We start from the raw sequence: 26,976 nt of genomic DNA on the forward strand, positions 1-26,976 counted from the left end.
CCTTTCTCCAAGCAAGAATCAAATTCTTATACACTAAAGAAATTTTTGGTTAAAAGCCCAAAAAATGTGATTCCTCCTAATGGTGATATCCTCCAAAACATGGGTGATTGGCGATAAGCAGATAACTAGGAATCACATTATGGTATCGTTGTTCGTGATAATCACATTCCTTTCACACATCCAAACATGATCCTAGAGATCACAAAATTGCAACTTATAGCCTATATATGAATTAGGTTTTTGCACAAAAGTGGTAGAAAATGCAGAAGCATAAACTAAGAAACTAGATAAGTTGAATCCATCTGATTTACAACAAAAACCTACACTTTCTAGTTTGAATTTTTTATAGGAGTCCTATCTCATTTTGATACTCAATCCAACAAAAAACTAACATCAGTTCTATAGAATTACCTTTTCTTTTCCTTTCGTAGCCAAACCTTACATATCATATTTACCTATTAGTAGAACTATCCACATTCGATTATATCAAGAACTCGTCAAGTTTTTGGCCTTGAATCCAAACACCAACAGTTGTAATCTGATCGTGAAATCTCGAAGAGGGCATCAGGGGACATACTCTCAAGTTCTTTTGGTGTCCAGGAATTGAAAGTATTTGTGAGAAAAATTGGTGCCGGAGTCTCTTCCACTGGATGAACCTGCCCACGCATTCTTTTGTATAGTCTCATAGCAGCAACACAATCTTCATATGGGTCATGAATTCCTGTCTGAATATCATATCTGTAAAGTAAAAGCTATAAGATATTGCAGCTTTTAAGAAATTTTCGAATTTACATACTTCCAAATATTAATTCAAATTTTAGAATGTGAGTAGAAAATAGTAACTTACCCTAAATATGTTTTTGTGAGGTACTTGAGAGCATGGCTTTTCTCATTCGTTTTCATTAATGGTCGGTACTTGGCTGTGTCCCTATTGCAACATAAAGAAATCAAGAGTGAGAAACAGATGTGCGCATATCCATATAAAAACACCCATTTAGTGAAGGGCAACGTTTGATCGGATTTTACCTCATCAAATGTTGGGGGTAATCTATTTTCAGACAAGCTAAATCATGATCTACATTGTGACCCACGAGAAGTCTAGCTTTTCCACCGTCCAGCCGTATTTTCCATATATCCTCGCCATTTGACAAGATGGTCTTAATTTTCTCGCCGACTTCCTTGAGTGGCATTGCATCTCTGAATTTTTCCTCTGTCATACCAGTTATGTCGAACCTGGAGATGTTTACAACGCAAGTAATTTCAAATGAGAAGTTGAGAACTATAAAAGAGGTACCAAAAAGTATTTAGAACATCTAGAAAAAAACTCAGGAAAGGACCTGTAATCAGTGACAGGAATTTGAGGTATCACGTATGTGTGAAAGATCACATTCTCTTCTTCATCAATAAGACAAACCCTTCCACAAACATTAAGTGTTCCATCACTTCCAGCACCAACCATTTCGCAATCTATAGCAACCACTTCAGGACCTTGGCTACTGCTATCTCCCTCATGAGAGTTTGAAGTTTCCATTTCAAAGTCTATTGAAGGTACTTTAACAAATTCCTGAAAAGGACTTAGTTAAATAAAGCGACTCTTACATAACATATATATATATATATATATATATATATATATATGTATGTATGTGTATATATCTATAGATATTGACGAGAGTAGAGATGTCTCCACTTTAAACGAGGTGATTATCCAAAACAAGCTTCTTAACTAGAAATGAGGACAACTAATAATCTTTGATATTTTGTTAGTTAACTTACAAATGGAGGAGGCGGAGATAAATGACAAGCTTCTTTATGAGCAATGAAAGCGTCGGAGCTACGAAACACATTCAAACATAGATCGCAGCCCAGAGCATTAAATATCTCAGCACAACCAGTTTTAGCCAATGGACCTTCATCAAGAACGACAAAGCTAAATAATAAGTAACCAAGATTGATGAGGTCCAGAACATAGCATTGCATGTGAAATAAGATAACTAATAATAATGAAAACGATTTAGACTGTATAGGCAGTTGGCCTTACCAATTATATGTTCTTTTAGTGATTCAAATGATTTGCAATACTTCTTACAAACACCGCACTTTGGCTGATGCAGAGAATGATATGATTTCTTCATATGCTCAACCAGATGTTCCTTCTTCTTGTATTGTTTGTAGCATGCTGAGCATTTGTGCCTGGTTGAAGATGTATAGAATGAGACTTGTGTTATAATCCAAGAACTGTCTACTATTCAAGAAATAGATTCGATATAGCTCGATAGATAAATATAGAATGTGAAATGGAAAGGAGACTCTACGAAAAAAGTCACTGTATAGGAGCTAAACTAGCTACTTACTTTTTGCATTTCATACAGAATAAAATCTAAATTTCTCTAAATGCATACTAACCATCTGCATCGACCTTGTATGTTTCCTTGAAAAAATTGAAAGCCTGTGCGACTACCAAAATAGATTAAGAAAAGTATGCACTTGAACGGAGTTTCTAAGAGAGACACGAGTACTTGGAAATACATGAAACGTAGCAGAATCTCACGATTTACGGTTTCCTATATGTTTCAGCAAAAAAATTGTGTGATTTAGATAACAATGATACAACTACCCTGATCTTAATTGATTTCGTTGTGATCCAACTCAAATCGTACATTTGAGTCACAAATTGAACAGATTATGAGACTTAGGATGGTAGCAAATACGCAAATCTGACTTTGCAATGGAAGGTCAACAACTCAAGATGACTTACCCAAATATAACATCAACAATTGAAATGTTTTTTTAACTTCTCAAGATGTTCTTATACCCAATAAGGCCATGTGTGATTTCTACTATAGCTTTCAGTCACTTAGAATCGAAAGTCACACCAAACCCATCGTGTAAATGCAAGTAAGGGTATGTAATGGCTACTAACTTTGCCTTAAAAAACTTGAAAAACCTAGCAACTGAAAAAATCATTACACAAACAACAATGAAAGGCTACCGATAAGCTTCAAAAACCTAGCAAGTAGCAAGTGAAACTTGGATCAAGCCTACCATATAAATGATGGTGAAAACAACTAAACAAGACTGAAATTGCAAAACCCACCTTGGAAACTCTCTAAACATCTCAAGATGGAGTTCTAGGGCAAAGTTAAAGAAGGGATGGAATCTAATCAGCCTAATCTAGCATAAAAAACCTTCAAGATCAAAATTCAGAGAAACCCATTACAGAAATGACGCTGAAAATAAGATGGGTTCTAACACACTCACGTTTAAAAGACTCTGAATAATCTCTACATGGAGTTCTTTTACACAGTTAAATAATGCATGCTAGCTTGGAAAACCTCGAAATTACACTAATCTATCAACGAAATGAAGCTAAGATAAAGATTAAAGAGAAGAAGTTAAAGAAATTCTTTAAGTTTGAGACATATTTGGTGACATTTTACCTTGTTGTAGTGATCCGGGGAGTTTCTTCTTCAACCTCCATCGTCTCTGCAACTTCTCTTTGTACGAAGGTGAGGAGGAGGAGAAGGAAAAAATGCAATTATAAAACCCTCTGTAACTTGACGGAGGGGTTTATCAGAGAGACTTTGCTTCAATCACTTAAAAATACCCTTTCCTTTACTTGTTTTGCTATTCACACCCACAATTCGCCTTACTTGGTCAACTTACTCGACACAAATGTAACAACTAGATTTTTTTTGACACCTCAAACTTTAGCCGTTGCTGATATTGTCTTGCCTCAGACCTAAACATTCACGTTCGAGGTTTTGTGTTTGCCAAATGCTTCAGGAGTCCACTCAAAAAGCCCTCACCACTTACTAAGCTTGAGCTTACACTTATAGACCTGGCTCTGGACACTCTCACGGGTGATGTGTCCTATCACAATCTCCTACCTCAAACTTAGTAAGTGCTGAGGCCTTTCAGATGGATTAGTGGAGACTTCGCCAAAAACAAAAAACCTGTACCAGTAAACTTGGGATTGTGGTGACAATATCGTTAACTGCTAAGGCTTGGGACGTCACAGTGGTATTAGAGTTGATACCGACTCTTTGCTAGGTAGGGGCATTGTGATAGTCCCACATGGCTCGCGAGAGTGTCCGGATATTGGACTATAAGTGTACGCTCAAGTTTAGAAAGTTTCGAGGCCTTTGGGTGGGTTCATGGAGCCTTCGCCAACACAAAATCCCGCACCTATGGCCTTGGGCCTGGGGCGTCAAAAGCGGAAATCATATCATTAACTGCTAAGTGGTTTGGGCGTCATATTTTTCTCCAAATTTGGTAGCTAACACCGGCGTTTCTGCCGCCCGTTCTCTTTTCCCTAACAGATATATCTCTCTCCCTCGTAACTCTCCCCCTTTATGTCTCTGCTAAATCTCCCTCTCTGTTGATCTCTTTTTCTTTGACCCCCCTAATTCTATAGATACTTCTCTGTTGTATAAGCATACTCCTACCGATACGACGTTTTCTTTTTTGTTGAAAGTAACGTCGTTGGATACAAAAGCCTCACCGGTACAATTAGATTTCGTTGGTAGGTTGTTTCCACTAGTTATGTTAAATAACAATACAGATCTACTGGTGCTTAAATATAACCACTGGTAAGAGCATCTCCAATCCAAAACTCAAAAAAATATCTATCCGTCTTATTTGTCGAGTTCCAGTTAAGACTCTTACTCCTAAGTGACAAAAATAGAAATTCTCAATTCTTGTATGTCTCCGATGCAAAACTCTAAGCTTGTTTTTCTACTTATGTGGCATGATTATTTTTGTAAAAAAAAAAAAATTAGTTATTTTGAAAATTTACGAAGACTTTTGGTTGAAATTTAAATGTTGATGAGTTGGAAAATTACAGATATCTCAAGAGGACACTCTAGAAATAGAGTATCCTCTTGAGATATCTCTGTTCCACCCTCGACACGTCATCTTTGAAATCCTAGTTAAGAGCATCTCCAATGCAACACTCAACTTGAAAAACTCAATTTGACACATAGGATTACTTGAGTTTTTAACAAAAACCACTCTCCAATGCAACACTCAACTAAAATCTCAATATGATGTGGCAACTAGAATCTCAACATTTATTGTTCTATTTCAATTTGTCCATATCACCATTTTATATATTAAAATAAGAAAAAAAATTCTAAAATAAATGTTGAGTTTTTTTTAGTGTTGGATTGGAGTAGTATTTTGAATTGAGGATCTCAATAATGCCAACTATGAAAGAGAATCTCAATTCATACTTGTCACATTGGATTAATTGAGTTTTTGTTGATTGTAGTATTGGAGATGCTCTAAGTTTTGCAACGGGAACGATTTTTTAAAGAAAATTCAGAAAATCTTATGTGACACTCCGAATTTCTAAAATTGAGTTTTGCATTGAAGATGTTCTTAAGCTATTGTTCGCACCAGTATTATGATTATATCTCCAGATTGGTAAGTCTGGTGGATATAACGCTATCAAATTATGTTGGTGTGAGAGATCGTGGTGGTCGTTGATGTTAGGACGTAGCCACTCAGATTTAGGGAAGAAGACGTGTGTAAATAATAGGTGTGTGCTTTGGGCTTAAAAGCATGATTTTGGTGATGTGTGAATAACGGTTGTGATTGTATGTATAAAATTTTTGAGAACAGACAACCAAGAGATGAGGATATTAAAAGTTTATCTACAGCATATAGAATCATAAAAATATTGGGTAACATTTATTTTATTTTTTGTTGAAAAGGTAACATTTATTTGGCTAACATTTATTGAAGCTTACAAGTCTTTTAAAGATCAACAAAATTTAGAAGTAAGTTCAACAAAAAAACAAAATTTAGAAGTTATTCACTTGATGGAGCATAATTAAGTTTCAATATCTCAAATATTACATGTATTGATTCTCACATGAACAAGTAATATGTTAAATTTTGAGTTATTCACTTGAACTTGATGGAACCTTATTATATGAAATAATATTAAATAGAAACAAATAATAGAAGGATTACCATTTTAAAATGGGTAACTCATAATTCAAGACTATTAGGGGTTGGGTATAGAGACAAGAATTGTAAAGAAAATTGAATTTAGAGTTTCCATCCCCGTGTTTAGATCCAAAACACAATTAAATTTGCTCCAACATCTCAAATAATATATATTCTGACTATGAACGGGTAATATATTTAAATTTTGAGTTATTGACTTGATGAAAACTTATGATAAACAAATAAAGTAATATTAAATAAAACAAATAATACGAGCAATTTTAGCAAATATGGTATCCACCATTTTAAAGTGGGTAAACTAAGTTTTAGACTTGTGAACTACTTTGAAAAGATTATAAATATATATAAGAAATGAAATTTTGGGCTTCATACTTGATTCATTTGTTTTCATCCCATAAATGTGACTATTTGCTCTGTTATTTGTGTACATTTAACAAGTAAAACCATATATAAAATGTTTTGGATAGGTTAATTGATATTTAGGGTAATTTTTATGATCCTTGTAAATTATGAGGGTTCTTATAGCAATTTTGTAAATTAAGAATAGAAAGAGAATAGAGATTCTTAATTTTTGTATGTCTCAAATGCAAAACTCTAAATTTGTTTTTCTACTTATGTGGCATGGTTATTTTTGTAAAAGAAAATACTGTAATTAGTTATTTTCGAAAGGGTGCTTCTAAAGGCACCTGACCAAACAGCTGTTAGCATCCAAAAATATTGTTGACTCAAGTCAATGATTTTTTACCCGAGGTCTCTATAAGCACCAGTTTTTAATGTGGGTGACGTTCACCTTCGTTTACTTCTTCCATCTTCTTCTTCCAAAAAAAAAGGAATCCTAATCAATTCTTCTTCCAAAACAAAACCCTAGAAAAGAGTGCAACATTCTCCGGCAACGGCGACGGCAACGTCTCCGACACCTACCGGCGACTATTCTTTTATTCGAAAAAATCAATCCGGGTGATTTATTCATCATACAACTGTGTTACATCTAATTTATAGCTTCTTTATATCATCTTTTGAAAAGAAATTAGGAAGTTAACCATGGAAGAAGAGAGTTCTAAAAATTTAACAACTACATCGATTCTAACTCTTTCACCTATTTCCGGGCAAGGAGAAGTTTCTCATGAGGTATACAACCATTCCCCGACCCTATTTTATATGTTTTTATACGTGTTGTGTGAGTTTTTGAAAAAACCAAAGTAAAACTTCGGTGACGCGGACGGACTGAACCAGTCCGGTACTTTTTAGTCATTAACGGATCGGTCTATCCGTTTATAAATGAAATGTCACGGACTCAACAGTCCGTGCTCTTGTAGATCTGGACGGATAGACTGATCCGTCCTTAGCTGATAAATCCAGGACTCGTTCAGTCCATTCCATCCTGAAGATTTTTTTTTATCTTTAAGTGATTTTTATGTTTTTTTCACCTTTTGACAGATTCCGGACCTTAATATTGTTCCTATTGAAGAGGAGTACCATGCCGAAGAAGAAAATCGACCTTCAAATGATGGGTGTCAATTTATTAGTATTGATGTTGGTCAGTATTTTGTGACTGAAGATGTTTTTCAAACTAAAGAGGAGTTAATCGGTTGGGCTCAAGAAATTGGGAAAAAACATAAGTTTGTAGTATTGACCTCCAGGTCAGGTAATAGAAGAGGTGGACAGAAACCCCGGTTAGAATTATGTTGCGAAAGAAGTGGAGTATTTCGTTCACATGAGAAGAAGGATTTAGTTCCAAAATCTCATCAACCACCTATAAAGAAAAGGAAATCGAGCACCAAAAAATGTCAATGTCCGTTCAAGCTCAAAGGAATACCGGGGGTTAATGACACGTGGAAAGTGTCAGTTGTGTCTGGAATCCATAACCACGAGTTAGCTGAAAGTCTTCTAGGTCACGCATATGTGAATAGGTTGAAACCCGATGAAAAAGCTGTTGTGAAACATCTATTAAAAATTGGTTCGAAGCCAGCTCAAATTCTTTCTCAAATTCATGAACAATTCAAGGATAACACATCAACGTTGAAAACCATTTACAATGCACGTGCGAACATACGTATGGAAAACCAAGAAGGAAGGAGTCCGATGCAACAAGTCATTAAGTTGTTGGTGGAACACCATTACGTCTACCATTTTTCAAAGAACGAAGACACTGATGAGGTAACAAATCTATTTTGGGCACATCCTGATTGTATTCGATTATTACAGAGTTTCCATACCGTGTTATTGCTCGATTGTACGTATAAAACCAACCGATTTAACAAGCCATTGCTTGAGATTGTCGGGGTAACTTCTACGTTGAAATCCTTCACCGCGGCCTTTACATTTATGGATGGGGGAGACAACTAATCAGTACACATGGGCCCTTAATCGTTTGCGGACGTTGTTTCCTCCCAACTCAATGCCAATCGTGTTTATTACCGATCGTGAACTTGCACTGATTAACGCCATTGGTGAAGTCTTTCCAAATGCTCAAAGGTTTCTATGTACTTTCCACATCGACAAGTGTGTGGTAGCCAAAGTCAAAGGTCATTTCAAACAAGAACAATTCAATGTGTTTATGACAATGTTTCGAGCTATCATGTATGCTGAGACTGAAAGTGGTTATAATGAGGCGGTGGAAACTTTTGTGAAGTTTTGGTCAAACACACATCATAAAGATGTTAGTTATGTTCAAGATACCTGGTTGGGATTGAAAGAGAGATTTGTGACTGCATGGACTAACGGGGTTATTCACATGGGAAATACTACAACAAATCGTGTGGAAGGTGCTCATTCCAAATTGAAGAGATATCTATGTAGCTCCGAAGGTAACTATGTTACGTGCTGGGAATTTATGCATATCATGACGGAAACCGAGACATGTGAAATTATAACATCTTTTTAGCACAGTCGTATTAAGGTGAAGGAAGGGCATCAAATCAAGTTTTTTAAAGAGCTACGTGGTTATGTCTCGCACGCGGCATTAGATCTTATGGTAGATGAGATCGACCGTGCAAATGGGATTGATATTAACGTTCAAAATTGCGGATGTGTTCTAAGGTATGTCTATGGTCTCCCTTGTGCTCACGAGATGGTATCTTTGATGAATCAAGATAAGGTATGTCCAAAGGACATCATTCACCCTCAGTGGACCAAGCTATCCATTAACCCGACTCCGCCGATTCATAATGATCTTGACGCATCACATGAGATGGAGCACCTTTATTTAATGTGGGATAAATCCAGTGATGTTGAGAGGACCGCAATACTTGAGAAGTTGAGGGAAATTTCTTTTCCGGTCATCACAAACTTATGTGAGCCATTGCAACAAACAAAGACAAAAGGGGCTCCGAAACAAAGAAGAATGAGCAAAAAAGAAAAAGAAGCTGCAAAATCTACTAAGAGGAACCCATCTGCTTTCGAATATGCAAAGTGTGTTGATGAATGTCCTCCACTCAGACAGTACGTAAAGTTAACAAAGTAACCAAAGCACCGAAAGCAACCATACCCAATTTTAAAAGATACAAAAGACAGATTCCGTCAGTTATGGATCCATTCTTGGATGACATTATAGATGTGCCAGGCGATGGTCATTGTAGGTTTCATGTCGTTGGTAAAGGACTTGGGTTTTCACTAGAAGATGGTTGGAAACAAGTTCGCAAAAATGTCATAAAAGAACTTGAGGATCAGTACACACTCTACAAAGAGATGTTTGGAATAAGAGAATACACTCAAACATTAAGTGCCGCGAACAACTTCAATTTTACATGTCCGGACAATTGGTTCTACATTCACCCGTACACTAGTATAGTTGTGGCGAGTAGCTTCAATTGCATATTAGTTCATTTGTCTTACGGTTGTTCGACAACTTTCTTACCCTTACTTAGTGGTCCACCTTCTGAGGGTTATAAAATTGCATGCATTACATATAGTGGTGGTCACTTTATGAACGTTAAACTCAAAAAAGATTCTATACTCCCTCCTATTGCACCGTAATGGTCTAGGTATGCATCGCTAGAGGCAACGGGTTGGCTTGAACTTGTTAGAGATAGAATCGAGGATGGAAAGAAATTTTATTCTCATGATAATTCGAATGAGCCAAGTAGTAGTGTGATAAATTTAAGTGATGATTAAGGTGTACTGAAATACCGAGTTACAAACTTTTTGATTTAATATTTGAATAAATTTAGATGATTAATTGTCTTCGTTATTTAACTTTTTTTCTTTGGGTTTATAATCGAAGAGAAACAGAAAAACAGGAATTTCATACAGGTCACGGATCCCTGAATCCGTTTCTGTTCACAAAGAGACGGATCCAGAGATCCGTCAATCTCTAACAGGAACCCCTGTTAGAAAGAAACGGATCTATGGATCCGTTTCCTATAACAAAGACACGGATCCAGAGATCCGTTACTTTCTAACAGGGGTTACTGTTTTCCTGTTAGAAAGAAACGGATCTATGGATCCGTTCCCTGTAACAATGACACGGATCCATAGATCCGTTACTTTCTAACAGGGGTTATTGTTTTCCTGTTAGAAAGTCACGGATCTATGGATCCATTTCCTATAACAAAGACACAGATCCAGAGATCTGTTACTTTCTAACAGTGGTTACTGTTTTCCTGTTAGAAAGAAACGGATCTATGGATCCGTTTCTTGTAACAACGTCACGGATCCATAGATCCGTGACCTGAGAAGGGAAGGCACGGATTAGCTGATCCGTACGGTTTTTTTTTTCCAAACAATGGTACTTAAGGTGGCGTTTTGTAAACCTTCCGTTCGGTAGATCTTAGAGTCGTTACAGTTTGATAGATATTAAAACTTGTTAAAAAATTAAGAATAACGATCAAAATGTACGGTAGATATTAAAACTTGTTAAAACAAGAGTAACGATGTTCAAACATAGATCAAATTGTACGATACACATCGTTCACAAAAGAAGTTAAAAAAAAGTAACCGTTGTTCACAAAAGCAATTCAAAATAACGAGACTACCCTTGAGATTCTAAACCATAATATATGGGATAATATATTGCTTCATTCCCTTTGTGATTTCCTCGATTTCTTCACCGTAGTTTTTCTAGACGATCTTCTTGGTTCGGGTTCTGGTTGAGGTTGATGAGGACATTCGGGAAGCGGCATTTCAGCCCTCGCATTAGTTAGGATTTCAAGTTCTAACGGAACGTCAGACGCTTGAATCGCTACAATGGCACGATCAATTCCATCTCTCTAAAAAAACAACAATGGATTAATAACAAATTAGGTAACAAATTATAGCTACAAATTCAAAAGTAAAAAAACAAAAGAATGATAAATCGAATACTCACGTAGTACGATACCGAGCCTATGTACTGTTCTGGTCTATTGGATTTGTACAAAGCTGGGTTTTGTACAAACGGGTGAGATACTCTCTTGAACCAATTGTTATACTGAGCGTTTGCCTCCCACGGAGCCAAAGATACCTCCTTCGGTCTATCACTCATGTTTAGTAGGTGATCTTCCCAACGCCCCCAATAAGAAGCCACATTACCAAAGTTTTTAGAATCTCCATCCTTCGACACCTTTTTTGGTCGAATCGGTTCTTTCGGGATGACTTGAACCAACCCAAGTTGCCTTAACACCCTATCAGGGTGATAGGACTCGGCAATATCGTTAACCGCGATGCAACCAGTGTAAAAAGAGTATTCAGGAAGTGGTAGTGCATCACCAGACAATAAGGGACGATATGGGTCCCAAATGACCTACATGATACAGACGTTTAACGAGTGATTCCTATAGCATACGTCAGGTATTATAGAACACAGGAAAAAAATTAATAAATAAAATACATACATCTCTCTCGGTCAGACCGTCCAATTGCTCACGAGTGCTTCCTAGAGCACATGCCTTGTTGCCTTTTAAAACGTGTTCCTCCCATCTATACATCCGGGGCACGTTAGATGTAGGATCATATTTTGGGTTGGGAACAGACACCCCAAGTTTGAAGTGTTCATCGATCCACGCCTACAAATGTAATGTTAAATACACATTTATTATTCGCTACTCTAACATAATAAAGAAATAATTGAGAGACAAAAATAAATATGAAATTACCTGAAATAAAGTAAGATAACCAGCCAATTGATTTCCTCCCCTCGAAGCAAAACCAATCTGCCGATAAAGATAGGCAAGCGCCGCTGTTCCCCACGAGTAACTCGAAATATCATCTAAGTTCTTCAGATAACGTAGATAGACAAAAGGAACCTTAGTTGCACTCTTATCAGCAAAAAGAGTACAACCAAAAAGATGCAAGAGGTATGCCCGTGCAACAGCATCTTTGACAAGGTCGGTGTCATCCTCTTTCGACCCACTGCATTGTTCCCTCAACCACTTAAGCTCCACAGACTTAGATTTACCTAAGTGCAGTTTTACACCTTCGTAATCTAATTGTAAATAACGAGAGACTAGTAATGCATCTGGATCTTTTGTATCATCGTCATCGTCATCGTCATCGTTCAAATCTTCATCATCCGTCTTGGACAGAACAACGGGTTTACCTTCAATTGGACGACCACATATGCGATACACATCCTCTAACGTGATCGTCATCTCCCCGAACGGCATGTGGAAAGTATTTGTGTCCTCGTACCACCGCTCTGTAAATGCCGAGATTAGAACACGATCTAGCTTGGTGTATGAATATTTGGCGATGTGGGTCAATCCCGTGTTCCGGACTCTCTCTCGAACACTTTGACACTCAGTTTCCAGGTCCCACCCATTCGTCTTCTTCAAAGCAGTACCCACAACTACGGCAGACGCATGGTTGTGTAACTTCAGCACCGGTCTTTCCTGAAAATAAAAAAGATATTGTTTTAGATTGATGATTAACAAAATTTTATCATAACTACTAAAATTAGAAAATAATATTTGCTTACCGGTTTGTTCCAAATCGTATAAGCAACATGATTCTTGAAACAAGGTAGAAGCGCACGATCTATCGGACCTCCAGAGTACGTGTCTGAAAATGAAGATGACCCCCCTACTTCTGTTTCTGCTGTCGAAATAGGAGGCTCTGTTTCGTTCTCATCTCCTTGCGTTCGTCGTTGTTTACGTGGTGCCATAATAACTTTTGAATAATACGCGGATATGTGATGCACAAACAATAAATAATCAAAATATATTTTCCTACTCTAAATTAATGAAGGAAAAATTAGACGTATCGCTACAAAAAAGGTCATTCAAATAATGAAGGAAAAATGATGAGAAAAATAAAGAAAGAAAAATATGAAAGATTAAAAAAAAAACCCAGGTCCCGGATCAGGTAATCCGGGCCTTTTAAGTCCGGAACGGATTACCCAGTCCGTCATGGACTGGAAAGAGAGTCTGTTTCTTTGTACTAACCCACGGATTAGCTGATCCGTGACTAGGAAGACACGGACGGACTGGACCAGTCCGTCCGAGTCGTTCCAGCAGCTTCATAGATCTAGGGCAGTTTGTTTGGGCATCAAATATTCACAGAAAATGCTCTAAATATATTCGAAATTGAAGAATACAACATTCTAAACATGTTAGAACACACTATTAACATCCCCAATCAATCAAACAACAAATTTATTCAAAAAAAATTAAAAAAAGTTAGGGTTTTTGAACCAACCTTGAAGGAGCAATTGTAGCTTGATTTCAACTTCGTCTCCACCAAATGATTCTTGATTCTAAGACTTAGAGAGTCGAATGACTTATTCTCAGCAAAATTTGAGGGAGATTAGTGAGATTATGAGCGATTTGATGAGGTTTAAACTCGGTTTTTTAAGAGCTTAGAGAGAGAAAGTTTAAAATTCCCAATTTTGGATGGATTTTGTGAGAGATGGATGGAGGGGTTAGGGTCAACAGATAATGGACCGGTGCCTACATACTTGAGTGGTGCCAACAGAGAATAGAGCGGTTGGGCCTGGTGCTAACAGAGATGGATGCTAACAGCTGTTTGGTCAGGTGCCTTTAGAAGCACCCTTTTCGAAATATACTAAGACTTTGGTTGAAATTCAAATGTTTATGAGTTAGACAATTAGAGATATCTCAAGAGGACACTCTAGAAATAGAGTGTCCTCTTGAGATATCTCTATTCCACTCTCGACACATCATGTTTGAGATCTTAACTAAAATATGCATTGGAGATGATTTTTTGAGAAAAGTTCAGAAAATCTTATGTGCCACTTCAAATTTCTAAGATTGGATTTTGCATTAACTTAAACTATTGTTTGCACCAGTGTTATGATCTATTTTTTTTGTTGAGACTCAGTATTATGATTACATCTCGAGATTGGTAAGTGGTAGATATAACGCTTATCAAATTATGTCCGTAGACGGTGGTGGTCGTTGATGTTAGGTTGCCACTCAAAATTAGGGAAGAAGATGTATGTGTAAATAATAGGTGTGTGGGTTTGGCCTAAAAGCATGATTTTGGTGATGTGTGAATAACGGTTGTGGTGTATGTATAAAAAAATTTAGAATCGACAACCAAGAGAAGAGGAGATCAAAAGTTTATCTACACCACATAAATCATAATATGTTGGTTAACATTTATTGATGCTTAAAAGTCTTTTAATTATAAATGGTTTACCCAAATGAGTAATACTATTTAAATTGTCATTGTTCTTTCCTCCCACTATTTCTTCTTATCCCCTTCATTTATATCTTTATAGTGAAACCATAGTTAAATTTCAACATCTCAAATATTATTCTCAACAAAAAAAAAAACATCTCAAATATTAGATGTTATGATTCTCACATAAACAATTTATGCTTAAATTTTGAGTTATTCATTTGATGGAAACTTATTATAACCAAATGAAAGAATATTAAATAGAAATAAGTAATATGAGAAATTTCACCAAATATGATATGCACCATACTAAAATGGGTAAATCATAAATATAGAGTAATAGAAAGTGAGGGTTTCAAATTAACTTGACTCTACAATAGATATTTGGTTCCAATTCACAATTAAATTTGCTCCAACCTCTCAAATATGTTTAAACTTTGAGTTATTGAATCCGTATATAAAATGTTTTGAAAAAAGATATTAGTTTAAATTGATATTTAGGGTAATTTTATGATCCTTGTAATTTTTTTTTTGTTTTTTGATGAGATATGATCCTTGTAAATTATGAGTGTTCTTATGGCAGTTGTAGCACATATTTCATTCTTATGACATCTCAAACTATCTAATATATGATGTAAATGTATTGTACTCATGTACTCTTGCACTTAAATATAATACTAATGTTTAAAAAAAGGTGATATTTATAAGCATTCTAAACTTTTAATCCTAAGAACTGAAACAAATTTGAGTATTCTACCATTTATAAAGACAAAATAATATTATACTTCATCTCAAATTCTTTCAATTGTTATCCTTAAACTCAACTTCCTCAAGCTAAAAGGCAACCATGACTCTCAATCAAAATTTGTCTATGCAAAAGCAGATTATGATCATGGAAGGAACAGTGAGGCAATAGCCATTCTTAATAGTCTTGTTTGGGCGAAAGAAAATAATCACAGGCAGATTTTAGTCAAAAGCGATAACATCAACTTGGTTAAGCATCTTAATAACCCCCGACACAAGGTGCAATGGCAATCGATGGTTCACATTAGCAAAATCAGAAACATCAAGCGTTATCTCCAACTAGTTCGATTTAGTCACATCAAGAGAAACATTAATACTCAGGCAGACAAGCTTGCTAAATGGACTCGGAGGAAATAAAGATCTAAATCGTGGAACTGTATTCCCTATTTTCTTTTAAATATGTATTGCAATGCTCGGTTCCTTAGTTTATAATATATATATATATATATATATATATATATATATATATATATATATATATATATATATATATATCCTTAACAAAAAAAAAACCAACCATAAATTACCAAATACAAGCCACTCAAACCAAGTACTGATTTTTATCCTGTGAAAATTTACACTTGTGAAAGTATGAATAAAACATTAAGGAAGTTTTACAGGGGTTTCTGTTAAAAGACCCTTCCATAAATCTATTGACTTCGTCCATTTTCATTGACCAGAGCTTGGTTATAGGGATTTCTTATTTTCTATGGGTATTAGAAACCTACTGTGGAGGTTTTTTGTGTACATTAGTTTTTGAATCGTTTTTTTGGGTATAAAACCAAATACAAAAACTCACATCTCTAAACACCCCTCTTCGTCTCACCAAGGTCACTTATGTTGGTCGGCTATAGAAACAACTTTACAACACCAAATGGTCTTTGAATCGTTTGAGGAATGAAGAAGAATTTGCGTTTTGCAATTCTAGTGTGTAACATTTGGAAACTGCTTTGCAGAAAAATGCTAGTATTTTTTTTTGAAAAAAAAATTAAAGCGAATCTTGTGAGAGAATCAAGAAACCTTTCTAGATATATATAAGTTTTTCTCTTTTTGATATAAACCAGAATTTCATTCATACGAAGGAATACAATCCAGCACGTTACATGATTTTGAGAGTTTTGACTCCTTTGAGTACAACATGGATATGCTAATGTGAATAACAGGGCCGTGCCTAGGAATTTGAGGACCCAGTGCAAAAATTTGGTTTGGGCCCTTTGTATAATTAAAATATATAAAATTATACCCAAAACAATAAACACGTTCAAAATAATTTGACCATAAAAAGATAATTATTGATTGTTTATTTATCAACTCAAAATGTATTTAAAAGATATTCGGAACAAAAAAAAATTACTTTAAATTTTTTCTACTTATCTTTTTTTGAAGAGAAATTATTAATTAACTGTTCGTAATTAATTTTGTCTAAGAACTCACTTTTAATGCTGTGTAATTTATAAAGAAAACGTTATAATGCGAACTCAAAAGATGAGAAGTAAAACAAAAAAAAGACTAATGCAAACTCTAAGGGGCTACTCAATTTTTTCTGTTGAAGAAGGGATTACTCAATTAATAAGATTTTTTTTTTATAAAAAACTTAGTAGAAAATTTGGTCTCTAAAAAATGAGATGTTTTGTAATAGGAAAGGAGAGAAGAAAAAAATGATGTAAAGTGTTATAATAGGTTGTAAAATAAAGAATAAAATATTACCAACAAAGAAAGTGCAAAAAGAAATTTAGAGAGAGAAAGAGTAATACCAAAAGAAACTAGAGAGAGAAACTTAATAACCAAACGAGAGTAGAGAGAAAAATTGATGGGTTCCCACTTCACCAGTGAATTGAAAAAGAACCAGTACTTTTAATTGGGGCCCACGTTACTTTACCATAAATTCAATTTGTTTACTTAAATATTTGTATCCTTTGACTTTCAAACCTAGGTGGTAATGGATAAAATATTGGGCCCAAGTGAGTGGGGGGCCCAGTGCGGGCGCCCTTGCCCGCACTGGGCACCGCACGGCCCTGGTGAATAACAACATGAAACTTACAAAACTAAAGACAACATAAAGGGGAAGGAGTACAATATTGCAAAAATAAAATAAAAAGACCATATAAGTCACAAATTAAAGATCTTAAAGATCACGAAGGAGACCTTAGGCCGTGAACGTTATTATACTTATGAAGAAGAATGAACCAAGTAGACACAACGGTTGCATCAAGAACACCACACAACCATGGTGATCAAGAAGTTGACACTCTGTGTCTATTGTGACGTCAAATTCCGTAAGTTGGTGATCAAGAAGCTGATACTCTGAGGCAAGTTCCTCTTAAAAAATCGCACAACCATGACCATCATCATTCAAAGATCTCTATGAGTCTCAAACCATCAAGTCCTGACACAAATTTCTTTCTCTCTGATGACGGACACGCCGACAATGAAATTGTTATGATGGATCTATCATCTTTAAGTCGAGAAGAACCCTTTTAGTGTTATGGAGATTGATGATGAAGAAACTAGTCGGGGTAAGTGATGAAGGCACATGGACGATTGGTTTCTCTCACACTCCTTAATGAAAATTTCCTATCTATAGTCAGCCACATGGACGATTGGGTTTTATTGTCAAGAAAGAGATGACCTATCAACGTCGAGGAAATTGTTACCTATACCACCATCCTCGTCCATGTCTCTATGTTCTACTTCAACCTAATATTAGATATAAAAGATAATATACAAACAAAGAGGAAATCCCGGCGAAAGGATCACTCTCTTCGCCTAAGAAAACTTGAAGATCACGAATTCTGGGAAGATCCGACAAAGGCAGTTATAGAGAGAGAGAATCGGAGAAAGAAAGTTTAGAAAGACGCACTCATATATATAAGTTTTATTGAAATCCGATATCTAATGATTAATGAAAGAGTGAAATGTGTTTAAATTTGAAGGGAAAGTAAGAAAATTAGTTAAACAAGGTTAATTCTTTTTTTGGCCCCCTAAATGTGACCAACTCACTAAAATGGACCCCTAAAGACGACCAACTTGCTAAAATAGCCCATGAAAAATGATCAACTTCCAATACGACCACTTAAACCAGTTTTTGGTTACCTTTCGGTTTGGTTTCAACTACCTTCCACCATTGCTCAACCAACTTCAAAATGAAAGTAACACTCTCAACAACAAAAAAAAAAAAATGAAAGTAGCACCTCAGAGGCTCAGACTGCCTTGGTCAAATAATTACAAGGAAATACTTTAAGGCCAGCGCTTTGGGGAAAGCAAAATAGTTTCTGGGGTGTGAAGACTTGGTAAAAATCAATTTTTTTGACAATTTTATTTAGGGGGAAAGCAAAATAGCTTCTCCACCTCAGCTCTCTCTCTCCACCTCACTTCTCTCTCTCTCTGCCACCTCATGTATTCGCCACACCTCACTTCTCTCTCTGCCACCTCACTTCTCTCTCTCTGCCACCTCATGTATTCGCCACACCTCACTTCTCTCTCTGCCACCTCATGTATTCGCCACCTCATCGTCTTCACCGGTGAAGGTCGCCGGCCGGCCAATTTCCGGCCGGCGACCTTCAACCATAAAAAAAAAAATAATAATAATTTCCTTCTCCTCTCTCTCTAGATCAGATCTAGAGAGAGGAGAAGGAAAAAAAAATTATGGTTGAAGGTCGCCGGCCGGCGACCTTCACCGATAAAGACGATGAGGTGGCGAATACATGAGGTGTTACTAAATATTCCCCATAAAATATGTTTCCCCAGAAAATTTTCAAAATTCTACATATTCCCTTTAAAATTTCACACCCCGGAAACTATTTAGCTTTCCCCAAAGCGCTGACCTATTTTAAACATAGAAGATTACCATATTTTAATTTAAAAAATAAATCTAATCTAAAAAGTAAAATAAGAAATCAAAAGTAAGTACTAGTTGCTTCCCGACTCAACTTACATATGGAACATATTTAATCCAAGTTTCATGTTAATCAATGACCTAGCTAAAATCCAGATCCCCTAGAATTAATCCAAAAAAGCTTGTTTATTAATGGAAAAGGGGATTCTATAGTACTACTTTTGTTTTTGTAGTAACCCCTATAAAGGAATGAAGTCCATTTTATTAGTATAATTTTATAGTTATGTTGCCTTAAAATATGTAAGAATTCACATTTGATTAGTACTCATATTTTATAGTTATGTTGCCTTTATTAGTATTTTATAGTCATGTTGCCTTATAATATTTTGTGTCTTAATCAAAGTTGATGTCTATATTTGACAATTTTATTAGTATCAGTGTAATTTGTAATCTTCTATATATTCTATACTATTGAAACCGATAATTTTTGTAGGAGAAAAATGATTAGGTCGTTTAAAATAGTATAGTAGTGATAACAACAAACATAACATGTCATATGAAAATCTATATATGATTTGTCTAGGTTTCAAAAGATGAAAATGATTAAATAATTTGTACTTCTAAAATGAAACTCATTGTGGATTTTGTTAACTCATGGCTTTATGGACACTCCACCAACACATTGTGGTGTTTGTGCCACTTTGTTGTCATTCTCTCTATGTATATGTGCAAGTCTTTTTCTCTCAGTTTTCTTTGGTCGGTTATAATATAACCACTCATTTTGCAGAATGACCCCGCACCAGTGGCGTGGCCGAGATTTCGGAGGCCCGGTGCAAAAAAAAACATCGGGGCCTTCTTTATTATGTGAGAACCAAATAATTACGTGTAATATAATAGATGAATATCTAAATAATTTGTCCAAAGAAATTTCTTATGACATATCGTGAAAAATATATGTTTATCCAAATGACAACTTACGAATATCTGCAGTAATTACATAACTAACTCCATTAAAAATATTTAAATTACACTCGATGTGTTATATACGTCTAAGAACATAAATTAAAACAAATATTCACATAAAATAAGTATGATATAGAAAATCTGCTGCAACAGGTAACAACAATATTGTTTTGTGTAAAATTATCAGTAAAAGAAAATAATGTATATTTGAGAGATAAAATATAGAAACCTATCACATATTGAAGGAAGATAGTAGAGAGATGACTAAAAGTAACCATTAGAAACAAGATGCTTTAATTCTTAAGTATGGGGCCTCTTTAGAAGTTGGAACCTAGCAAAACCATGCACGGGCTGCCTATAGAGATTAGAGGTTTTAGAATATCTGTTTGTAAGTTATAAAATCATTGAAATGGGCTTTTTGACTTTTTATCTTGTGTATGTCTTGTAGAGGTTTTGAACCTAGTATGGAGGCACCTCTAGAGGTTAGAACTTAGTAAGATAAAAAGATATAGACATTATTAGGTAGTTGAGGGGATTCGAACTTGAGTCCTCAGACGTATTAGGACAAGTTCCTTACCAACAGAGCCGCGTATCATTTGTTATATATACAGACATATAATTTGTTTTATATCTTGCTTACTTAGCATCTCCTAAAATGGAGGCCCTTAGGTAAAGGGGGGCCCGGTGCGGCCGCACCGGCTGCACCCCCTCACCCACGCCCCTGCCCCGCACTGGAAGAAGTTGAGAAAGGAAACTCTTGATTACAACTTGCCAATGGATTTAACAATTTAAAGTGTAAACCAAGTGTAATTAAGACTTAAGAGTAAATATGTTTCATGTTTTCTTCCTTCCTAATTGAGGGTTCCTATTTCGCACGACAATTATGTCCAAGTTAATACAATATGGAGTTTGGGATCCAAATTCGACGCCCGAAATGACTACACCAAATCAAAGGTCTCGGTAGAATTTCTCATACAAATAATCAAATATAAAGTAGTTTGGTGGATCTATTAGGCTAATCAAGCTAGTCTGCTCATACTTCCTTTGAGTAGCTTGCTACACGAATTATTGTTAGGTCAATTCATCTATTAAAGTAACCTCTATAACCCCAACCCCTTGTTTAGATTCATGGGCCAAGTCCATGTGATCTATAGTAGACATTTAACTTTTCTTTTTGGAGGTATTACCTCTTGGAGCTACCAAAGTATCAATGTTAATTTTTCCTAAAAAATGATATTTCAAGAATGAGAAAGAATATCGTTCCAAAATAGCTTACAAGAAAGCAAAAGGCACTAATTTATTCTATTTTGTTTTAAATTGGAAAAAACATGTATATTTTATAAGATGCGCAACATCTGTTTCAGACTAGTATGTTACACACAAAAGAAAAAAAATCATGCAACAATGCTTAACTCCTTACGCTAATGATTGGATTTGTGCTACTTTGTCATTTCTTTTCTAACTTTTCCTATGGTGGTGGATTCAATCAACATGTTGAATTGCTTTCTTGGTGGAGCATTTTCCACAACAAGTTGTAAAGTATACAAAAACTACATGTCTTTATCATTTTAATATAAGCTTCCCATCCTTCACGTTCTTGTTTATCTCTCTCCTCCCTTTTGTCATTATCATTATTTTCGTTTTGTATAGGGAAACTTAAAATATACACACACTAGTCATTTACTCTCAAAACTTTGATTTGTTTTTAAACAAGGATAATGACCCTTTGCTCGTAAACCTTATAACATACTTTGTAAATTAATTTGTTGATTTTCGGTTAGGATAATCTCTTTTGATGATAAGTGTAATGCATAAAGGTTGACTAATGATTAGTTGTAGTTTTGGTGGTCGTCAAACTTCGGCATCTTATTTATACTTAGCAATGCATAACCTTAAAATCAAATGATTTTTTTATGAGAATTATATATCGACAAAACTAAATAATAAGAAATAGGATATGATATCTGTAAGTACTATTATTTTCAACTCATCAATCTCCTAAAGCATGAAATACAATAAAATAAGTATAACTATTAGTTCTGTATTGTCTCAAAAGATGTTGAGATGACATATATTTTGTCATTTTTCCTTTTGTGTCGTGCAGATTCATCGACAAAAACTCAAAAAGACCAACAAAGTAATTGGTAAAATCAACTAGTGATCTACTTAAGTCTATAGTCATATCAAAGTATCAAACTGTACTTAAAAGGTTCTATATTTATTTGGATGATGTTTGATTTATGAGAGAATCAAAAAGGTTCTATCACTCTTGCCTAGTTTTTTTTTTTTTTTTATGAGATTCACTCTTGCCTAGTTGCCATGGTAAAGTGGTTAAGTGTAGGATCCATTTTCAATTTCTTATCCTATCTTTTTGTTTTGTTTTCTAATTTAATTACCCATTGACAGATCACATGTTACTCCAAAATTATGGGATTGTATTACAAGTCATATTCATTACTCTTTAAAGAGAGGAAGAGTACTTTTTTTTTTTTTTTTTTTTTTTTTTGTTAAAACTTTCATAGATTAAAGCTTAAACGAGTACACTATTACAATACAAATTAATCAAAAAGGAAGGGACAACAGTCCAGGACTTCGACCTATTTTGCTTTCTTGCCCATTTTGCTAGCTTGTCGGCTTTATCGTTCAGAAGTCTATTTGTGTAGCTGAATTGCACATTGCCCATTCTAATCCTCGCTTCTCTGATCTTCTTTATATGAATGTTAGAGTACCAGTGAATGGCCTTTCTTCGATCTTTGAGGTGATTGATGAGGTTAATATTGTCGCTCTCAATAATGATATTATTGAAATTGTTCTTTTCAGCCCAGATGAGACCTTGCAATATGGCTATAGCTTCTCCTTCTTCACTATTCCTTACCCTTTCTAGGGCCACGGAAGCTCCCATAAACCTTGAGTCCGCATTATGACCTATGATACCAATACCAGCGTTTTCCACCACAGAGGTGAAAGATGCATCAACGTTGATCTTGATGAAGGGAGCCGAAGGCGGTTTCCATTTCATAGTTGTGGGAAGGTTTCTTTTGATCTTTTCTCTTGGTTTTTCCGGGAAACTTTTGATGTTGTTTATGACCGCTTTTGGGTCCGAAATCGTGTTTTGGAAGCAGTTATCACATCTCATTTTCCATATATTCCAGAGAATCGTTGCAAAGTGATTATTAGTCGCAGAAGAGCTGCACTGGGATGAGTCTTTCCAAGTGAATATCCAATCTATTATCGATCTGATATTTTCCGTGATGATATTAAAGTAAAACCATATGTTTTTTGCCATCGGGCAGTGTAATAGGGCGTGCTCCATGGTTTCCGGAACTGCACATTTGGGGCACAACAAGTCATTTCCAATGTACTTTCCTATCCTGTTTTTAACCGGTAGGGCTTTTGTGCAAATTTTCCATATGAAAAGTTGGATTCCAGGGATAGAAGGGATCTCCCAAATAAATTTCCAATTGTGATCATCGGTGCGATTTTCGGAATTATTGTTTCTAAGATGGTAATACATAGACTTGATCGTGAAGTTTCCAGAGTTTGTTAATTTCCATTTTAGTTGATCTTTCCCGCCACTGTCAATGGGAATCGCTTTAATCATGTTTCTAGTGTTTTCATCAAAATTTTCTATTAAAGTGTTCTCATTCCATGTACCGTTTGTAATGAGTTGGGCTACCTTAATTAGGTTTGAGTTCACAGTATTTTGAGGCGGGGAGTTAAAAGTTGGAATCCAAGTGTCCGTCCAGATATTGATATCGTTCCCCGAATGTGTTTCCCAGCATGAGAGATCATTCACTCTTGCTCATTATATTTGTTAATATTTTTCCATATCCAAGAGTGATGAGATTTAGCTCGCCTTGGGCGGTCTGTATTTGGGTAATATTTGGCCTCTAACAGTTGAGAGGAAGAGTACTTGCCACTAGAGGAGGAAAAATGGTCACCAACAAAGCCAACCTACTTGGGATCCATTCCTTTTGATTGTTTCTCTCCACTCACTACCCATGATTGTACAGTACTACTCTTGACATCCATCCCTTTTTTTGGTTGCAAAAGACATCCATCCTCTTGTTACTTGTCCACATTACAATTTCAATAGGGTAAAATATCTAGGTCTATAATATATATCATCCTATTATTATTATTATTATTATTGGTGAAATGGGTATCAAGATAAACTTGAAACTTCACACATCAACATTGCCATTGGAATCTTAACTTTAGGTGAAACAACACATGATACCATCCAAATAACCTTGTCTACTCCTTATTTTTTGGTGTTTTAATGGAAGAGATACAAATGTTATTTTCTTTCGTTTAATGGAAAAGTATAGTATATATATGATACTTAAACATGATATAATTACTATTTTAAGCGTTAACCTTGACACAAGTTCCTCTCAATGTTATTAGCTAAACTTTTAAATTGTAGACTATTTTTGTAAGAGCATAATCAGTTTGAGACCCAACTGCGGTAAAATTAAGTGCATGCAACACGAGGCATATTAAGTTATGCTAACATAAAACATGTTTAGTCTTTATTATTATTATTATTATTATTATTATTATTATTATTATTATTATTATTATTATTATTATTCTCTTTGAATTGTTCAGTGTGTCTCGAATCCTTGACCTCTAAGGTGGAAGATTATACCTCTTACCACTCCAACCAAGGGTTGTTGGTCTTAATTATTTTTGTTGAAATACGTTTAGTCTTAATTATTTTTGTTGAAATACGTTTAGTCTTAATTATTTTTGTTGAAACATGTTTAGTCCTGATTATAAAATTACAACATTTCAAAGTACATAATAGTAAATTACAGAAATGAAGAAATGCATAAAAGATTGAAACATTCTTTATTCAGTAACATAAAAGATTGTCCACGAATGAAGTCTAACCATCTTGAAAGTGAAATAAGTCATACCCGGAGAAGCCTCCACCTAATCTCACACTAATCAGCTCCAAATAGAGTCGAGGGAAGAGTTAAGGAGTTGAACTGGGGTCACTAGCATAGTGTTATCATCCCTTACCAACTGGACTACTATACATAACTTGTTTGATTAGTTACTTTTACTTTTTTTGATGAGATTAGTTACTTTTACTTATATATATTAGAAAACCACACCTTGTAAAAATAGACAGTCGTATTAACAAAAAATGAAAATGGGCATTTGGAGGTGGGGGTCAGGACTGACCCCTCCCCCAAACACGATCCTGGCTCTAAACGATATAGATAGAAAACACATACACCAACCACTGTTGAAGATGCGAAATCAAAATATGGTAATAAGTTAATTTTTTTGGGGTTGGAGGAGGTTCATTTTCTTAGAGAGTGATAAAAAAATGCTACAACAAAAATGGATTTAGTAAAATGTGACTCACAGAAACATAGTAAAAAAATATATGTTCTACTTATCTTGAAAATCAAAGTAAATTTCCATTTAATAATCAAAGTAAATCAAAGTGACAACATTAATATTATAAAATATCTTCAGAAAGGAAAGAATAATATTCAATGGCAATCCCTAATACATATCAAAAGAATCCAAGAAATAAAAAAGAGATTGGAAATAGTTAAATTCTCTCATACAAGCAGGAAATTCAATCAAGCAGCGGACAAATTGGCAAAATGGGCAAGAAAGAAAAACAGATCGAAGGTTTGGAAACAAGTACCTTATTTTCTTTGTAAGTTGTATTGTAATAGAACTCTTACTCCTATCTAATATAAATTATCTTTCAACAAAAAAAAAAAAAAAAAAAAAGTAAATTTCCACCGGCGGCCTATAAGTGAATATACAACTACATTAAGCCTAACATAACGCCCCTGAGAAAAGAATACAAAACATAACCCAAAGATAGTAGGCCTCTCAACAATAACAGGGCTTCTCCTGGATCCCAAGGTAGATGAGGCTCAAGGAGATATATTGTTTTTTTTTGTTGAAGTGAAGGAGATATCTTGTTGAAATAAATAAGAAAAATGACAAAAGCATCTACAAAAGTAAACCTATCCAGACCTAAATAAGAATAAACCGTCCATCGAAAATGAAAAAAATCCATTTAGAAAGAATGAGAGAGTTAACTCGAGAATAAAGACCGATGAACATTTGTATGTGAATTTGTGCGGAAGCTAAATGATGACACTGAGCGATTAAATAACTCGCATACTGGAGATCCCATTGAGTGATTGGATAGCTCGTCTAGTGCCACCAAGTGGAGGAATAAACATGATATCGCATCGTGAGCAATATCCACCGTTGGTGACCCACGTGACATTAGAAGGTCGTGTTAACAAAAGTAAACTATTCTTCAAAAAATATATATGAAAATACAATTCAATTATATATGACACATTTATCGCACTTTGTTGTACGTTTCTCATAAAATCTCATAGCGGTATCCAACATTGCATAAGAAAATATCTAAGAGCAGTTCAGGTCCACGAATTTGGAGACATTTTAAGACTCCCACAACTAGGGGCGGAACTAGGGGGTGGCCGGGGAGGGTAATGGCTCTCCTTGACTTCTAATAGTAATTTTGACTCCCACAAATTTTTTATGTATGATCTCTTCTATTAGATATCATCTTTGCCCTCCCTCACACTATTTTCTGGTTCCGCCCCTGCCCACAACATTCACCAAGACTTGCTTATGGGAGGTAAATCATGAAAAATGTCAATAGTTGTTGCCCTTAGTTATTATTTGTGAATGTCACATCTCCCGCAACATGTCTAACAATACATTGAGAAGTGACCGCAAACATGACTGTATGCAGTCAACAACCCTTGGTTGGAGTCGTAAGAGGTATAATCTTCCACCCTAGAGGTCAAGGGTTCGAGACACGC

General features: G+C 35.3%; 3 protein-coding genes across 3 annotated transcripts; 1 reads left to right on the forward strand and 2 right to left on the reverse strand.

Moving 5' to 3' along the window:
• Window positions 1–251: 251 nt before the first annotated feature.
• Window positions 252–3,646, reverse strand: LOC147559292 (RNA exonuclease 4-like). Its single transcript, XM_086661175.1, has 7 exons — window positions 3,441–3,646; window positions 2,042–2,193; window positions 1,777–1,910; window positions 1,338–1,564; window positions 1,027–1,233; window positions 848–928; window positions 252–738 (listed from the first exon to the last, which is right to left on the reverse strand). Exons 1-7 carry the CDS (start codon window positions 3,479–3,481, stop codon window positions 498–500), a joined length of 1,083 nt encoding a protein of 360 aa, XP_086517301.1. The 5' UTR covers window positions 3,482–3,646; the 3' UTR covers window positions 252–497.
• A 5,855-nt stretch (window positions 3,647–9,501) lies between these two features.
• Window positions 9,502–9,951, forward strand: LOC147559293 (uncharacterized). The gene has a single exon (XM_086659160.1). The coding sequence runs from the start codon at window positions 9,502–9,504 to the stop codon at window positions 9,949–9,951; it is 450 nt and encodes a 149-aa protein (XP_086515286.1).
• Window positions 9,952–22,664: 12,713 nt separating this feature from the next.
• On the reverse strand, window positions 22,665–23,153 carry LOC147559294 (uncharacterized). The gene has a single exon (XM_086659161.1). It carries the CDS (start codon window positions 23,151–23,153, stop codon window positions 22,665–22,667), a length of 489 nt encoding a protein of 162 aa, XP_086515287.1.
• Window positions 23,154–26,976: the final 3,823 nt, after the last annotated feature.

The sequence above is a fragment of the Eschscholzia californica genome, unplaced genomic scaffold (genome assembly GCF_041429995.1).
Source record: "Eschscholzia californica isolate CP2 unplaced genomic scaffold, dmEscCali1.0.p SCAF_2, whole genome shotgun sequence".
Classification (NCBI taxonomy): Eukaryota; Viridiplantae; Streptophyta; class Magnoliopsida; order Ranunculales; family Papaveraceae; genus Eschscholzia; species Eschscholzia californica.